This window comes from Aulonocara stuartgranti (genome assembly GCF_965226115.1).
Source record: "Aulonocara stuartgranti genome assembly, chromosome: 12".
Lineage (NCBI taxonomy): Eukaryota > Metazoa > Chordata > Actinopteri > Cichliformes > Cichlidae > Aulonocara > Aulonocara stuartgranti.
Genome location: NC_138948.1, coordinates 10,481,492 through 10,498,404, shown reverse-complemented (window position 1 = coordinate 10,498,404; position 16,913 = coordinate 10,481,492). Strand labels below are relative to the sequence as shown.

The 16,913-nt window shown below is 40.2% G+C and overlaps 1 protein-coding gene across 3 annotated transcripts in view; it reads left to right on the top strand.

Annotated features, from left to right (window-relative positions):
* atosb (atos homolog b) overlaps window positions 1–16,913 on the top strand; it is a 30,725-nt gene that overhangs the window by 11,797 nt on the left and 2,015 nt on the right. For 2 of the 3 annotated variants that reach the window (XM_082555526.1, XM_082555528.1), the window contains 8 exons: window positions 9,418–9,596; window positions 9,844–10,074; window positions 10,492–11,800; window positions 13,001–13,059; window positions 13,760–13,859; window positions 15,545–15,703; window positions 16,453–16,521; window positions 16,647–16,852. In XM_082555526.1, coding sequence (XP_082411652.1) covers window positions 10,646–11,800; window positions 13,001–13,059; window positions 13,760–13,859; window positions 15,545–15,703; window positions 16,453–16,521; window positions 16,647–16,852 — 1,748 coding nt within the window. In that variant the 5' untranslated portion in view covers window positions 9,418–9,596; window positions 9,844–10,074; window positions 10,492–10,645. Of the gene's footprint in view, window positions 1–2,456; window positions 3,066–9,417; window positions 9,597–9,843; window positions 10,075–10,491; window positions 11,801–13,000; window positions 13,060–13,759; window positions 13,860–15,544; window positions 15,704–16,452; window positions 16,522–16,646; window positions 16,853–16,913 lie in introns of those variants that run through there. The other variant, XM_082555527.1, reaches the window with a different exon arrangement.

Sequence of the window (16,913 nt, the reverse complement as noted above, 5' to 3'; positions counted from 1 at the left end):
GAGTGTATTTAAAGAAGCGAGTCATCAACATGCACCGGTGTTTGTAATACCCTTGCAAATATTATTTGTAAATATTTTTTTTAGCTTTATGCTTCTTAACGGCTTTACTTCCACACGCAGACGTGGACATCAAAACAGGAAGGAGTCTGTGCGTCTTTAAACAGGCACCATGCTCTTCTCTTCACACATGCACACTTCTTGTTCCTCCACCTCCCCTCATTAATCCTTCCTTTTATTCACTCCCAGTTTGAGTGAGAGAGTTAAGGAGCTTGTTTTAGATACTTTGGTTTAGAAACACAGATTATTTATTTTTACGCGTTGTTTGTTTGTTTTTTAATGCAGCTGATATGCATTGTAAATGTTGTTCCCGAGACTATATTACAAGCCATGTAACCCATAGAAACCCATTTAATCCAGAAAATGGAATAAACACAGCTGGTGTCACTTTGAGGGGCCTACAAAAACAAGACATGTGTCAAGCAGCATTTCTCTTATCAAGGCTGAAAGTCCAGCCCCCTATGCTGCCATGTAGACATCAAAACAAACACTGCCATGCGCTCAAGTCAAAATTGCATCAGTGTGAGTTTTTGTTGGAATGTGAGTGTGTGTGTTTTCAATGCATCGTTTTCTTTTGCTCCACTCAATGCCATTGAATGGGGGAAGGTGTTCAGAGGGAAGACACACCCCTTTATCGCCAAATATGGAAAGCAACGTTCACTCTTAAAGGGACAGCAGGGTGTAGTTGTCTTCGTTTGTTTGCGTTGAAACGGAGAATCTTAAACAGTAGGAACATAAAATCCCATTACTAGATTTCTTTACCAGCTTTTCTGTGAAAAGCAGCGGACGAATCACATGAATCTCATTTCAATCTTCAGTTGTCAGTTTGTCTTGATCTGTTTCTTTTGCTTCCTCCTCCCCTGTCTACCCCCCTCCGCTCCTCCGCTCTCACCCCTATCCCCACATCTCTATATTTGGAGCTATGTGGCTGAAGACGTGTCTTGTTTTTCAAGCCACCTCTCTGCTAACTTTTACTGTTCACACACTCAAAAAGCCAAAAACAAACAAACCAAAAAACAAGTGCAACCATACTATCACTCAGCCAAGGAACCACCTATGAATAAGTACATGTCAGTACATGGTCTATGAGAGTGGTAGAGATTAATTTTGTATGCAGGTTTATGCACATATTTATTCTGGTGGCAGGTAGGATCAAATTATGTGTGTGACAGATTTTTATTTTGTACAAGGATTTATTTATTTTTTTAAAGCATGAATCATTTGTTAAGGAGCCATAACCTTAGAGTAATTTGTTAAAAGAGACACCACAAAGCTTATGCCCAGTCCACCCTCTTGTAAAACAGAGACAATACAGAAACTCTGCAGTAACTTGGCAGGAATAAATATTCCATCTTGTTTTGGAAACAGATAAAGGGTGTTACAGATGGAAACTGAGTTGGAGGTAGAATTCCTGTAGATCAGGAGTCCTAGAGGGAGAGAATGACAGAAAGTGAATGAAATTTAAAGTGACGAGTAGCTGTCAGTATGTTGGTCTTGCATGTCTCAACCAGTGTACATCTGATAAAAAGTCAACCCAGTGTTCCAAAATAAAAAAAAAATAAAGCATAGACAGGGAGGTGTGAGTGTGCATCTCCAGGAGCACTGGACAAAGAAGTGTTCTAAATATGTGTTGAATAAGCACTCGCTCGACAGCCTCGAAGATATATGTTGTGGTCAACTTTCTGTGCAGTTTCCACCCACTGTATGCGTGCTTGTGTCAGTAGTGCACTGTGCTGTGTGGACTTCAACAACACCAAACTGAAGTAGTTCTCGGGTAATCGACATCCTGCTCCTTATTAGCTCATAGATGCTGCAATAGTCACACACACACACTCATAAGCACACAGCTGAGCGCTGCTCCTGGTCCTCTACTGATAAACTTTTTCACATGCACTTATTGCTCTATCAGTCCCACCACAGATAAGCCTTCTGCTTCATGCCTGCTTTTAATGTTCCACAGAGGAGCAAGAAATAGGGAAGCAGAGAAAGGGGGAGGGAGTGATTGCATAGTTATTAGCAGGTTTATTTTCTAAGACATTAACTTCTTTTATTAACTGTTATTCTTTAACCAATTCAAGCACACATGCACAACTTTACATGTGGTTGACTGTACAAAGAAAACTCGTCATGCTTGGAGATGAGTTGTGTGTTTTAATACACACTTTACGCAAAGTGTTCTTAAAGCCTGCACTCTACTTTTGCAGAACATTCAAAGCTTCAGCAGGTGGGAGGGCTTATGGATACTCACACCTCCTCCCCCTTTGCAATCCTTTCCTCCAGCCAATCAGGGCTTCAGCCACTACAGCTGACCCCCCTTCTGGTGAGCCAATCAGTTGGAAGCATCCCCCCCCCCCCCCCCCTCCTCTCCCCTGTATGCCTTCACTGCTGAGTGAGCAAAGCATGCCTCACTCTATCAGCTGAGAGGAAACCAACAGAAAGAAAAGCGCACACACACACAACAGAGAGGATAGGATGGCTAGAAAGCTTAAAAGGAGGGGCCTGAAAGTACATAGAGGAAGAGGAGAAGTGGGAGGTGAGAAGGGTCTGTAGCATGCCAGATCGCTTTTGTATTCAAGATACTTTGGAGGTGTGCGAATGAGAGGAAAAAAACGGGAAAAGGGAGGACTCCGAAGAGAAAAGGCAAGGGAGGGAACCAGTGAGAAAACAGGGCTGCAAGTTTGTTGATGGGTTTTTCATTTGTGTATGTGTGACTGAGAGTGGAGAGAGGTAGACGGAAAGAAAACAGGATACATAGGCAGAGGGATAATTAGTGCATGCAGAAAAACTACTTGTCTTTCTTGCGACATTACCTATTTAGACGGAAGGAAGCAAAGACCAATGAGAAGCCAGGGAGTTAAGACCAATAAGGCACCCTAATCTAGTAGAAACAGAAATACACAAGAGGACACAGAGAAGAGACAACAGAGTCACCCCTCAAGAACACCTGATGAAATAGAGGAAGGAAGGGGAAAGACCGAGTGAGACAGCAAGATAATCTTTCTGCAAGGGTGAGTGAGACAAGTTCTCTTGGTGTGAAGTCAAGTGTACTAAAGCTGTTCCTGTTGATTGCTGTCATATTGTCAGCTGGGCTCGAATGACTCAATGTCTCCTAAAATGGCCACATGAAAGGCAGGCAGACAGATAGGCAGAGGGAGGGAGAAACAGAAACAGACCCTGTGTCAAAAAGGCATTCTCAGCAACTATGTCACTGAGCCAGCTTAGTTCAGACTGCAATTACTCTCCAGTCAGAATGCTGTGTGTGTCAACTCTAACGCTTTCTCGCTCTCGTTTATCAGTTTCACTGAACTTTACCTCTCTGTTCTGTCTTTCTTTGCCACTTCCTGTCTTCTGCCTTTTGTTTAACATAAACACATTCACAGACTTAGTGAGCTGTCATTCCAGTCCCTTGTGAACTGAGACTATAGTAATCTAATCAACAGCTGGTTGTTTGTAGAAACACCCAGTAACTTTTTCTTGTGGTGCTTTTTTTTTTTTTTCTCTCTCTTCTTTTTTCCCTTCTCTCTGTGTTTGTTTATCAGCCTTCAGGCAGAGTACAGGCATGGGAGTAGTTTGGGTGGGGATCTGCTAAAACTTGGTGAGACAATCAGGACATTTGGGAGGTTACTGACTTCATGCTGATGCTATCATGCCTCTAGATTGACCGAGGACATAAAGAGGTCAGAGTGCATTTGACCACCTAGAGATAGGGTTTCACAAAAGCCAAAAATATTGTGTTACTGACTGAAAACAAACTATTTTACCTCTTTAGAAGGGTGGGCAATTAACCCTATCCCATGGTCTTTTTTTTAATCTTGCAAGCTGGGAAAAAAAATCATCGATTTTACACAGTTGGCATAATGCCACTGTGAAGTCTTTGTCTGCCTCTGGAAGAAGAGAGACTAGAAATTTACCGTTAGCTATCCCAGTTTGATTTTTTTGCTTCACACTTTTCTCTGATTCCAAATGAATGAATGAAATGAGGGAGAAGGACAGCAGTGCAGTGGTTAGTACTGTTGCCTCACAGCAAAAAGGTCCTGGGTTTGAATCGAAGAGTGTGGTTTCTGTGTGGAATTTGCGTCTTCTCCCTGTGCCTGTGTGGGTTCTCTCGGAGTACTCCAGCTTCTTTCCAGTCTAAACACATGCAGTTTAGGTTAACTGGTGATTCAAAATTGGACGTAGGTGTAAATTCAAGTGTGACTGGCTGTCTGTCTCTCTGTTAACACTGCAACCTGTCCATGGTGTATGATGCTTCTCACTCTATGATAGCTGGAATAGAAAAATGTTATGGATAGCTAAAAAACTAAAACGTGTGCGTTTCCTGTGTTACCTGCAAAAATTCCCAGTTAGCAAAATGTTTGTATTCTAATAAAAGCATTTCTATACTAAAAGAAGTGAATCTTCACAGCCGTAAGAAGGTCAGCTGTTTTTATCTGAGGACTCCACCTATGAGAAATTGTAACTGTCGAAGAGCATGCAGTAAAAATATCTAAAGTATACAGTAGCTTTGTTGTTCTTCAAATCAGTTGAGGGTTGAAAACAAACCCAAGCCGTTGCAGGATTAAATTGCTAGGTTTTGAGTCTGATCTTTGACATCTCCATAGATTTTACTGGGAACTGCTTTTAGGTTGCATGATCACTTGCCTCTTAATGACATCTTTCTGCATTCATTTCTTTATGTATAGCCCAGTGGTTTGACATCCCCCTTGTTATGCCAAACACAGTTCATGCCCCTCACCACACAAAAAATCAAGCCACAAATCCCACAATTTTATCAGTTTCTAAGAATAAAAGAATATGAATATCCATATTCAGCTGCATCAGGAAACTATTATTGGTTTGTTTTCTCTAAAATAGTTTATTCACCTTAGTTTCAATTCATGTTTTTCTCTTCTATGGGTTGTCTTGACCTTACCAGGAGTGGCTCCACGTCCCAACATTAATGCCCACCCCACCTTTTGAACATGACTGTTATAGCTTAAGTGTGTTTTCAAGGATGTAGTCCATCCATGTGCAGCTTTGTTTGCTAGAAACCACAGGGTGTTAAGTGTGCTTTTGCCTGTTTTGCAGATGTTTGGTAGTTGCCACCCACATTACTGATGGGTGTCTAGTCTCATAAGCTCTGATTAGTCTTTCAAGTGGAACTAAGAGTGTATGTGTAAGCCATATGCCTTATTGTTAGCAATTACCACATCCCTAACACCACCTCCCATAATGATCGATTCAAACTCTTCTGGGCCTCTTGATGGGCTATAAGTCATCTGACCCAACACTGTTGGCATTCAACCTCATGACCACAATCTTCTTTGCCCTGGAGGATGCTCATAGACTGACACAGTGGTTGCCTATGTGTTGAGTGTTGTGCATTCCAATGAACACATACTTGTACATATTTCAACACACATAACCGAAATGTCTCAAAGAAAAGTAACTTAATACAAACGCTAAATAACAATATATGATAATGTGACTATTGCTTAGGTTGAAAAGTTGGAAAATGGTAATTTTTCCAGGAGGTTTCACTCTGGATCCCAGTTGTTTATCAAAATGAATAGGATCAGTGAGTATCCTATCTCACTGTCCTTTTGTTGTATTGGAAAATTATTTCCTGATTTAATAATAGGCAGATTTCCTTTTAATGTTTTTCCATGCATGACTCAGTCTGCTGTTGCTTTGATCCAGATCTAGGGCCGAGTCAGACAAACTAAGCTTTTTGTTCAGCAATTTTAATTTATTTTTGTCATCCTCTTTAACATTTTACTACTGTGTTTCTTAAAACTATACTCCTACTATTTTAAGTTCATTTTAACATGGATTTGAAGCAAACTGAGTAAAATAATATTAACTTCAGTTAATTCATGACTCATTAGTTGTTTGGGTTTATTTATTATAAGTTGTTTTTTTTTATTACTTCATATCTTTTTTTCTTTTCTTTTTTTTTAGCTTATTTTAAAGATATTAAATTTATTTTATTCTAGTTTTTATTTCATTTTTGCAATATTTATGTTGGAAGATTTTTCTGCATTCAACCATTTTCAAGGAGTGTGTTGTTAGAATTAAAAAATTATATTTGAATATTATTTTTTTTAACATTGTTTTTCCATTTTATATGCTCTGAACCAACTGGCCTCATAACTGCTCGTTAATATGTAGCCATGAACATGCCAGGTTGCCCCTGACACTTGGGGGTGGGGCTCTATTTATACCATCCTCAAGGTCTTTGGTTTGGGTTGGCCTCTCTCGGTTCCCCTCATCCTTTATCTCTTTGCTTTCTCTGACCGCTGGTTGCTGTCAGGTGTTTTTAAGTCTTTTATCTTTCATCTTGGCCTTTTTAATCTCTTTTGTCTGTTTCTGAATGCAGATAGATTTATAGGCAGTGCTGCAGAGGTTATGTTGTTTGCAACTGGCTCACCAGTGATAGGCAACATCTTTATTACTTTTAGCAATGCATTCTTAGTGAAATGTAAGAAATTCTTTAAAAAACAAAGTTTTAATTAAAAAAAAATCTAACAATTCTTGTGTGGTGATAAAAACTCATTTTATTTGCTTATATTTTGGATAAGAGTTAATTTGGACATTTTATAATAAATTGCATATACTTTACGTGGGCTTTTACAGTCACTATAAGTACAGATTTTTGCAATCCGAACTGTGTGAGAAGCACACAGTTCGGATTGCATAGGTCATATGAATTTGAAGCAGATCAGATTTAACCTGTAGATGTGAATATGGTTTTCATAGGTTCTCTGACCTGAACTGCCACCATATCCAGAAACCTGAGACATTTTTGGGGTGAAGCCAGACCTTTCCCTCCCGTTGGTTACTGGATTAAGCCTGAGAAGGGCTGGGCAGCATCTGCCAGACTCCTGCTCCTTCAAAATAAGGTCAAAAATCAAGTGGGATCCTGCATAGAGCCAACTGGGCTATGCAGTAGGCTATGACTATAAATACTGTTGCTGACTCTTCTCTCATCCCCCCCGATTGCTGTGTGTGTATTTGTGTGTCTGTGGGTATAGTTATGTGTGATATAATTACTCGCAGTGAACTTTTATGATGTCTCTTTATCTGACTTGGTAAAAACACCAGGTCTGGTTTGGCACTCCCTACTCAAATATCAACAAAAAATTGAATGACCTTGGCTAGCAGGATTTATATTGGAAATGTCCTGTCATGTCCTCTTGCTCATATTTTCCTGTTTATAGTAAAGAAATCTCACACCAGTATGGGTAGTTTGGCTTGTAAAGAATCAGACTGATCTACTTTGTTATGTGTACATCTGTGTTTACAAACACTTTCCGCTTATGTCGTTTCTTACTGACATGCTTATTAGCAGCATATTGGCTGTTTATTAATCATCTGTTACATTTTTTGTTTTAACATTTTTAGTGCCATTAAGAGGGAGTTATTATTCTTGTGGTGGTGTCACCTAGATTTGTGTTTTATGCTTCGTTTTTGAACTTAGGCAACATTACAGCTTTTACATAAGCGGCCAATAAAGTTACAACCATTCATACTTGTGTATAGTGTGCCAGCATTGTTCTGCACGGTCACTACCAAAACACTAGTTGGCGATATAATTTCTGTCTTTGAGCTGATCCATTTTTTTCCGATTGATTTAAATGATGTCGGCAGAAGTAAGTTATAGTGTAGGGTTTCAGTAGGGTTTGCAGTTATGATGTGCCTTTGGCATAGATTTAACACACAATAAATTCCACTTAAGATCCATAGTGGGCAAATTATATTAAGACTGTGATTTATGTGGAGCAGTTTTCGTAATAAAAGAAAATAACTAGGAAGTAACCGGGGAATACTCTTGATGGTCTTATAGTTGAGCTAATACATATACAGGCTGAAAAGCAACTACATTAGAATGTTTACTTAGTGTCACCAGATGTTTTGATGTAAAAATAAGATAAGCACTCCTCTTTATATGAAGCTTGTGCATCCTGGGGTTTATTTTTTTCAAAATAAAGTAATCCATTCTAACTACAAAGGTTTCACTCCTGACCATGTGATTTGTTGTATGAAGTCATGTATGCCATTAGATTAGATGTTTTGTATATGTATATAAACATCTTGTAATGTAACACAGCATGAAGGTTTAGTGAATGTAAAATTTGTTTTTTAGAGCAATAAGAAATATAATACAGTACATGCTCATAAATGTTATTGTTCAGTAATTCAAACACCTGCTGAAGGTCAAGAAGAGTGCAGCCAGTCATATCATTAGATAGTATAGCCTTTGGGGGGATTTTATTCAGCATCCAGTTCCAGCATTGGAAACATTACACCCGTATTTCCCTGTACTGGAAAATATGCATGAATACTCCAGTTCTTTTTTGTTGCTTGATCTTTAGGATTGTGTCATCACTTCTTTTCACGTTACAGATTTCTGCCTGCGTCACCGCAGTTTCATCATAATGTTTTAAATGCAAAAAAAGCTGAAGTACCTGGTTTCTGTAATGTAGGTCTCAGTGGGAACCAACTATACTTCTCTTTTTATATGAGTGCCAGGGGAAGAAAGTCAGATTAATGTTCTTCATTTTCAAGCTTTGAATAAAATATCCAAGCATTTAATTGAACTATTTTTGATAGCTTGATACAACATAGGCCTGTGTCACAGTGGCCTGAAATTTTTAGTTGGCTGGAGAGATTTAATGGAACACTGCTATTTTGTAATGTTTCCCAATTTTTTTTAGATATATATATATATATATATATATATATATATATATATATATATATATATATATATATATATATATATATATATATATATATATATATATATATATATATATATATATTTTTTTTTTTTTTTTTGACGAGCATCTTTAGTCCCCCCCGCCACCCCCTACACCCTTGCACCCCCTTACCCCCCCCTGCACCCCCTACCATCCACCCTGTCTCCTTCACTCTCTCTAGCTCAGTGTGTCTTTTTCCCTCTTTGTGGCCAAGCACAAAGGAGTCGTTATCCTTGGACTACTGGTTGCCACGGTGACGGCTCACTGTGCCCCCGCTCCCCCACATTCCCAAATTGTAGTCCAAGTAGGTTTGGAAAGAGCTTCCCCTGGCCTAGCATGATTTAGTGTCAAGTTAGCTCTCCGAATGACTCCTCCTCATTTCATCCTCAAATGGGATTTTTTTTTTTTATACAGATAAGAGTGATTAGACAATTTTTAATCTGTTGACTTTTTGGTAACATAAAATTAATAGTAAAATATATTAAATGGCCTGCTTTTTAATTGCTTTATGCTTAAATATCGACATTCTAACTTACCCGCTTCTCACTCTAACTCACTCGCTCTCTCTCCTTCTCGCTCCTAAATCTGTAATTTAATTTGGTGTCCTGCTTCTTCACAGATACTGGGTGGAATGACCCTGTCATGATGCCTCAGCCATGCCACATCTCACGCCTAGGTGACCAAGGAGGGTGTGTCTGGCTTTCAGCCAATCACAGAGGGAAGCCCATTAGAATTAGTAACAACTTTGAGATATTTCTCCTCAAGAGCCTGCTACATCACTGACACTCTCCACCACTGGTAAATTTCAACCTTTGCTGCTCAAATCCAAATCTTATGTCTTTTGCATACAAAGAAGCATTAAGTGGTCCATTGTATATTTACTAACATGGTTTCCCAAGCTAGGCTGTAGTACTGAAAAGGAAAAAAAGCCTTTTTATCCTCATAAATTTGAATCAACAACTTTGACTATTAAATATATATACCTGTAATGGTGCTGATTTCTTCTGTCACTGACAAGAACACTGACCTTTGTATTTTCTCTCAGGTCTTGGCTCCTGTGCCTACCTCCTTCACTCCGGTTTGTTCTTGACTCCTTGGTGTTTCCTGTTCACATGTTCTGGGATACTGGCTTCATTTTTTTGAGAGCTGCCATGGAGTTAGATGGGTTCCTTTAGTATGCTGTTAGATACAGCTTTCCGATGTTGTGCCAGATACAGCTTGTCCACACAGGGAGAATTGGACAAGGACGGGCACAGAGATGAGCTGTTGTTCTCAGGTACTGGCTTGAATATAAGTCCTCTGGCTTGGTGGCAGGGCAGCCAACCTTAGCTGACTAAAACTAAGATAGTAATCACATTCTTTTAAAAGATTTTAAGCCATTGTGTCTGAACTATTTGAGGCATGCCTTTTCTATGTAGCCAGGATGGGATTTTTAGCATCCCTGCTTAACTGTTTTTCTTTTAAAACTTGAGTCTTTTAATAATTTCTTTTTAAAAATGAGTTTTATTGCAAGTTTTAAGTCGTGTGTGTGTGTGTGTGTGTGTGTGTGTGTGTGTGTGTGTGTATCAATCACAAAAAGTTGGTTAAACTTACTTTTTAAATGTCAAAGAGCCTAACTTACAAATATTACAAAATAATCTCTGCTTTATTAAACGTTTTCCTGAATTGTAAAATTGTCTGTTGTTTCTCTCAGGAGCTTTGTGGCCAAGTGTCCTGTGTTTGACATCACTGCAAGAAGTGTAGGACTTACCCCTCCTGTGGATCATCTTGCTCTTGCACTTGTGAGGATCTACTTGACCTTGTTGCACAAAACTTAGTTTAGACTCTTATCCTTCAGCCGTCAAAAGATGCGGCACATTCACGTTGAGTTAGCCCACAAAAAGGCTCCACTAGAACTTCCGGCACAGGAGGGGGACCTGCCTCCCTCTTCACAGGGCTTAGACCCTGGTGTCAGACCAGGGGCACCCAGGCACCTTGACCAGGAGGAGTTGAGACTCCAAAAGGTCTACCAGCTCTCTATTTTCTCTCAGTTGGGAGGATTTACCACCGCCACAGAATCCCACACTGATGCCCAGCAGAGGCCTATTCGATCAGGTGTGAAAAGGGGGTTAGAGGAGCCTCAGTTAACTCATAAGCGCCCCCACCTGGGGGACTCTCCAGACAGGGAGGGGCTTGAAGGAGGGATGCTGTGTGGGCCAGTCACAGCTCAAGGTGCAGGAATGGGGTTAGCTGGTGGGCCTAGTGGATCTGGTTCTCTGTACTCTTGCATGCAGATGGAGCACAAAGACCCAGAGGAAGGATTGTTACCCAGGTCTCCACCCCTTTCCCCTACCCACAATCCTTCCCGACGCCCAGCTCAGTACAATCAAGATAGGCCATTTCCTGACGTATTTGCTCCACTCTCACCTAAATCAGCCCCAATGTGTGACCAGGGTCATTCCCTTGGAAGCTCAACTAGGACAGAGATACCTAATGGGAGCCGCACACCGACCCACTCACTAGGTAGCCCTGGAAATGACAGCTGTAGTAATGGGTCATCTGGAGGCCAGCCCAGCCCCCACATGTATGAAATGTCCATATATGAAACTCCTAACCCAGCCAGCCCAACCAGTCCCCCAGGTCCTTTTTCCCCACCACACCATACAGAGATGCAGGAACCAGGGGAGGCAACAGAATGGGAAGTTGGACTTGAATCCTCCCCACCTGAGCGAAGTGCCACCCAGGCTGCCACCTCCTCTAACGGCCTGGCTTCCTGTGAGAAAACTCCTAGCACTAATGGCCACCGTCTCTTTTCTGGAGGCCACTGGCCTGCCAAAAAGAGGTTGCTGTCTCCAAGTGATACAGGGGAGTCGTGTTCAGAAGATGAGGGACCCTCCACATCTAAGAGAAGCAGGTTGTCATTGCTCGCTCCAGGACTGGGGCCCGCTTCATGTCGTAGCACTGATGCTAAAGCTGCCCCTTACTGGAACCACCTGCTGCCCTCTGTTTGGGACCGGCCTAAGGTTAGCACACATCATCTTTATCATATGTCTCGTGGTCATTTTAATGCAGCACACATTAATGAACAGCAGTGGCACATTTCCATGATACCGTCATCGTTTTAAACCAGAACCCTGTAGAACTTGTATGCAGAGCCATCAGAGATTTTGAATTGTGATTAATGAAATGCATTTGAATAAGTATAGGTAAGAAATCTGCTATTCCTGACAGTCCTGTATAAGGGCTTGAGGTATTAAAAACACAAAAGCTGAGAGAACAACTAAAGGTAAAAAGAATGAGGTGATGGCTGGCTCATTATCATGCCACGCTGGAACAGGGAGAGCAGCTCCAGAATAAAGCCCATTCAGGGAGGGCCCATTGTTCCCCCACATGAGTATGCTGTGTCTCTCATGCTCATATGTATTGATACATCCTGCTTAAAAATGGTTCTGGAATTGAATTTTTTAACACTGGGAGGCCAGAAAGTGCTTTGAGTTTGTGGTATGGCGAGTATGCTAATGGTTGCAATAGGGTTCACTAGTTTCACTGGTTTCATGCAGTAGTGGGATCATTGTGACTGCAAGTGATTAGTGTGTTTGTGTAGCAGGGAGAAACAGATAGACTTAAGAAAACACAAAACAGGAAAGGGAATCAGTGACAGATGAGGCAGAGTTAAAGAAAAGCAGCTAGGATAGACTGTCACAGGCAATATTTCAGTAAACAAAGGCTGGAAATAAGATATTTTAGGTCATACGGAACGGTGGGACAAGATAATTTTCAAAATGCCGTCTTTGGATTTAACCAAATGTGAGTACGAGCTGACAAGCTGACAAAGAACTTCTAGCTCTGAAGGGAGCAACTATAACCAAGGATTAGCTAGTAACGATAAGTTAATGATGAGTGAGAGATTTTCTGTGAGAAAATGGCTAGCAGGCAGCATGGGTTTGGCCAGTGGCGAGTCACCTGAGAATAGGGTGGCCTTTATGGTCATCGGAAGCCTGGAAATGGGGAATGTATGCATGCGTGACACAACAACCACTAGTCAGTGCACAGTAAGTAGGACACCTGAAATATGTAATTACACTTAACAATTTAGCTCACAGCACCATAGAAAAACAAGCACTCCTTTATGATTATGAGTAGCTTAATGATAAGTCAGGATGTTAACAGAGGGGAAAAAAACAAATCATACTCTTTCCTCTATTTGTCTTCACTTTTTTTAGACCTCCACAGACTGCACAAGATCAGGAAGACGACTAAAGAATGGACTGCGGTTAAAAAGGTGAGTAATCCACTCCATTTGTAGTCAAATATTAATATTAAAGAGACAGCATATACTAAAAATGAATTTGGGCTGTGTTCAGACTGAACGTGAAATAAAATATTTTTGTAAATCCACAAATGTTTGTGCGTAAGAGTCCTGCAGTTTGGCTCACTTTGCTCCAAGGCCTCTCCTCACCGTCCCAAAGTAGAATCATACAGCTGCAGTTGCCCAAAAACTGTAATAAGGTTTAGGCCCATTTCTGATTGCCAGGAGAATCCACAGTCTATGGCTAAAACTGAGCAGAAAGTCTTTCACAGTATTTGGAACTTGCACTGATGGATATTTCCCTCTATTCAAAATGTCTGATGCAAATTTGTGTCAGTCGGCATCTCTGAATAGACTTTGTAAATGCACAGCGCTATTCACATTTGGTCTGAAGACTCTATTAACTGTTTTCACCCACCTACACACATGCGCACACTTATCTATAAAAACTCTCAGCCAATGTCATACTGACTTCACCAAAATCAACATTGGGAAAGGAAGTGGGAGTTAGAGCAGGTCTTCTGTTGTTTTTTAAATTAAAGGGTTTGTGCCTGTACTCGAATATTCAGGCACACTCAGAGGCATGTGACATATTGGTTAAGACTAAATTAGTGTAATCTTAACCACTAACCACCGGTCTCTTTTGTGTGTGTGTGTTTATGGTCATATTCAGTCGGCAGCTGCGCAGCAGCAGTCACACAGACACCGGCCGTTCCACACGTTCCAGTGGGCCTACATCGTCCATCAGCAGATCCCTGCTCGGCAACTTTGAGGTGCGAATTCTATTTTATTACTTGCAGCAAAAGCAAAACATTAACAAGGACCAGTTATGATTGTTATAATAGGTCCCCATTATCTTATCTTCATGCATCCTGTCAGCTCATTCTCTATCTGACAGCAACAGTTTTAGCTCTTCTCACTTAGAAAGTGTCCTCCATTTAAACCATTTATTCTTACTGCTTGCCTTTCACAAACAGAAGACTTGAGCTTCTTATGGGAGGAGGCTGCTGTGCCTAAGATGACCATATTAAAGATATTTGCACTTATTGACATACTACACAGCCAAGAGTAGAAAACTTTTTTCTGAAAATGAGCATAAAGAACACTCAGAACATTTGTCTTAAAGGAATTCCTTGAGCGTACACTTTAGCCATGTTTATTATCCACCAGTGTAGTAGTATGTATGACAAAAACCAAGCTGAAACATATTAGGTCTCCTTTAACTAGTAATGTAATGTAATGTGTCCCACATGGAGATGGGGATAATCTTGGTTCTTCTTTGGCAGCATACACTTGGAGAAACCTTTAAGGTACATTTTTGCATTGTAATGTAATTCAGTACAAATTGTAACCTGTAATTCCAACTCAAAGCCATTTGGAAAAACAAAACAAGAATTTTAGTGATTTTTTTTTTTCTTCTCCCCATTCATCTACACAACTTGGGGGAAAGTGTTTGTACCACAGGGGTTTTTTTTGTTTTTGTTTTTTAAAAAACACGTGTAGTTTTAAGGAGCATTTTGGAGGACAAGTCCACATGCTGTAGCCTCTGCAGGGCATGGCCATTTTAAAAGTGTGGCTCTCTGCCAAAACAGTTTTTCCTGAATCCCCCTTAGACTGGAGCCAAGTTTCTCAGCCTTGACAGGCTAAAGCTTTCAAAAATGCAAAATCCACATAATATAAACCCGACAACCTGCAGTCACAGCCCGAAGGTCATGTTTGACAACTTTGGTGGAAGGAAAATGTGATCTTTAAAAAAAAATACATATAATAATTTGTTCTTTAATTAAATCCAACATGAGCTGGAATTAATAATAAACCAGAAGAAAGTAGTTTTACCACGACTGCAATGACAGATTTATTTTAATTATGCTCTGACAGTGGATTTTTTCGTACTGATGCACCTAATACGGTGATCATTTGCATTTTGTAATCTGTATAGGGTTCTGTTTAGACAGTTGTGATTTATTATTGACACATTTTTTTTTTTTTTTTAACTGTTTGATTGTCTGCATGTAAGAGGACTTGGCCAATTAGGCAGTTGAAACAAGGATAGAAGCTGGTTTACGATGACAGGTGTTCTCATGAGAGCACTGTCAAGATGTTACTTTTGTTTTTCACTACAGCCTCTACATTTAATTGTCAATGATGAGAAATGGATTCTCAATCTTAAGAGTTTCATTTGTTAATTAAACAGACAAATAAATAAATAAATAAATATTGCTATTTCACAGTTTTATGCTCACAGTGTTGCTGGTAAACAGATGCATATTTTAACACTGTCCAACTGAGCTTTGGTTTCAATTAAAATAAACAAAAGAAATGTGGATCTTTATGGATTTCACAGTCATGGGTTTATCTGATTCACCACCCAGTTTGACTCGTGAGTCAAATTGACATTTACAGTTTTAATAGACTCTCTAAGTCTACAACCCATTTCACCTTCTGTTGTGCTTCCCAGGAGTCCATACTGAAGGGGCGATTCTCCCCCTCAGGCCGAATTGAAGGCTTCACAGCAGAGATCGGTGCCAGCGGCTCCTACTGCCCACAGCACGTCACCCTGCCTGTGCAGGTTACATACTATGACATCTCGGAGCACAGCGCACCCTCACCCTTCCTGGTCAGTGTGTTTGTGTGTGTGTTGTGCTATGTTTTTATGTTGTTGTGTATATCCTTAGTCAGGAAAGAAAAAAAGATAAACGAAATGTTTGCTGTGGTTTGTTGGTTGGGGAAAAAAATAAACCCAATTTAGAGATCAGAACTACCAAAACAATGCACGTGTCTGATTGATGTTGATTTGCCTCTTCACAAGCAGATGTGGAAAATGTCTTTCTGTGCATATGCTACGATGCTGTTCTTCAGTTCATCGGGAAATAATGTACATTTATTGCATATGCCAAGAAAGCATTTTAGCAGTGTTATGAGGAAGCCCTGATGTGCTTTAATCCTGCTGGAAAAATGGAAAAGCAGCTGTTTCACTTTTAGATTAATTCCTCATTTCTACTTTGATCTGCGGTGTATAGTGAAGGTCAGGCCTCCTTTGATTCACTTCTTTGAACTCTTAATTTGACTTTCCATGCAGCTGCCTTTACAACTGCACTCTGCTGCAGTAGTTTTAGAGTTCATCAACTTCATTTCTGAATTTCCTTTTTTTTGGTTTTACATGTGTTATCAATACAGATATGCAGATTTCATCTGTGTTTTGGAACAGAAATGGAAAACTACTGCTGTCATACTGCTGCGCTGCCACCTACATTTTATTTCATGGCGCATAGTCTTCGTGTAGGTTTTAAGTATTAAAATGTTACAGATTATTTCATCATTGCAGTGACTGAGGATATGTATTCTGTGTCTCTTTTTTTCTCACAGGGGGTAATATCCCTCGAACCCCTTGGAAAGAAAGGATACAGCATACCCAAAGCAGGGACCATCCAAGTGGTAATTTTATGTCATTCTTAGGTCATGTTTATACTTTTAAGGGTCACATATCTGTAATTATTATAGCTAAGCCATTGAATTTAAATCATGCTGAGCTATCTCATCTATTCCTGTTGTGTCCTCAGACCTTATTTAATCCCAACAAAACTGTGGTGAAGATGTTCCTGGTGACCTACAACTTTAATGACATGCCTGTTAATCATATGACGTTCCTGCGACACCGCATCTTCTTGGTGCCAGTAGAGGAGGGAGCTGAGGGAAAAGGCGAGGCGTCTCCAGGAAGTGGAATGCTAGATAGGAAGAAGATTCTCTGCTACCTTATACATCTCAGGTACAACTAAGGTTTTATGTGTTTTGCTTTGTTTTTTTTACTTTTTATGCCAGAAAAGGCT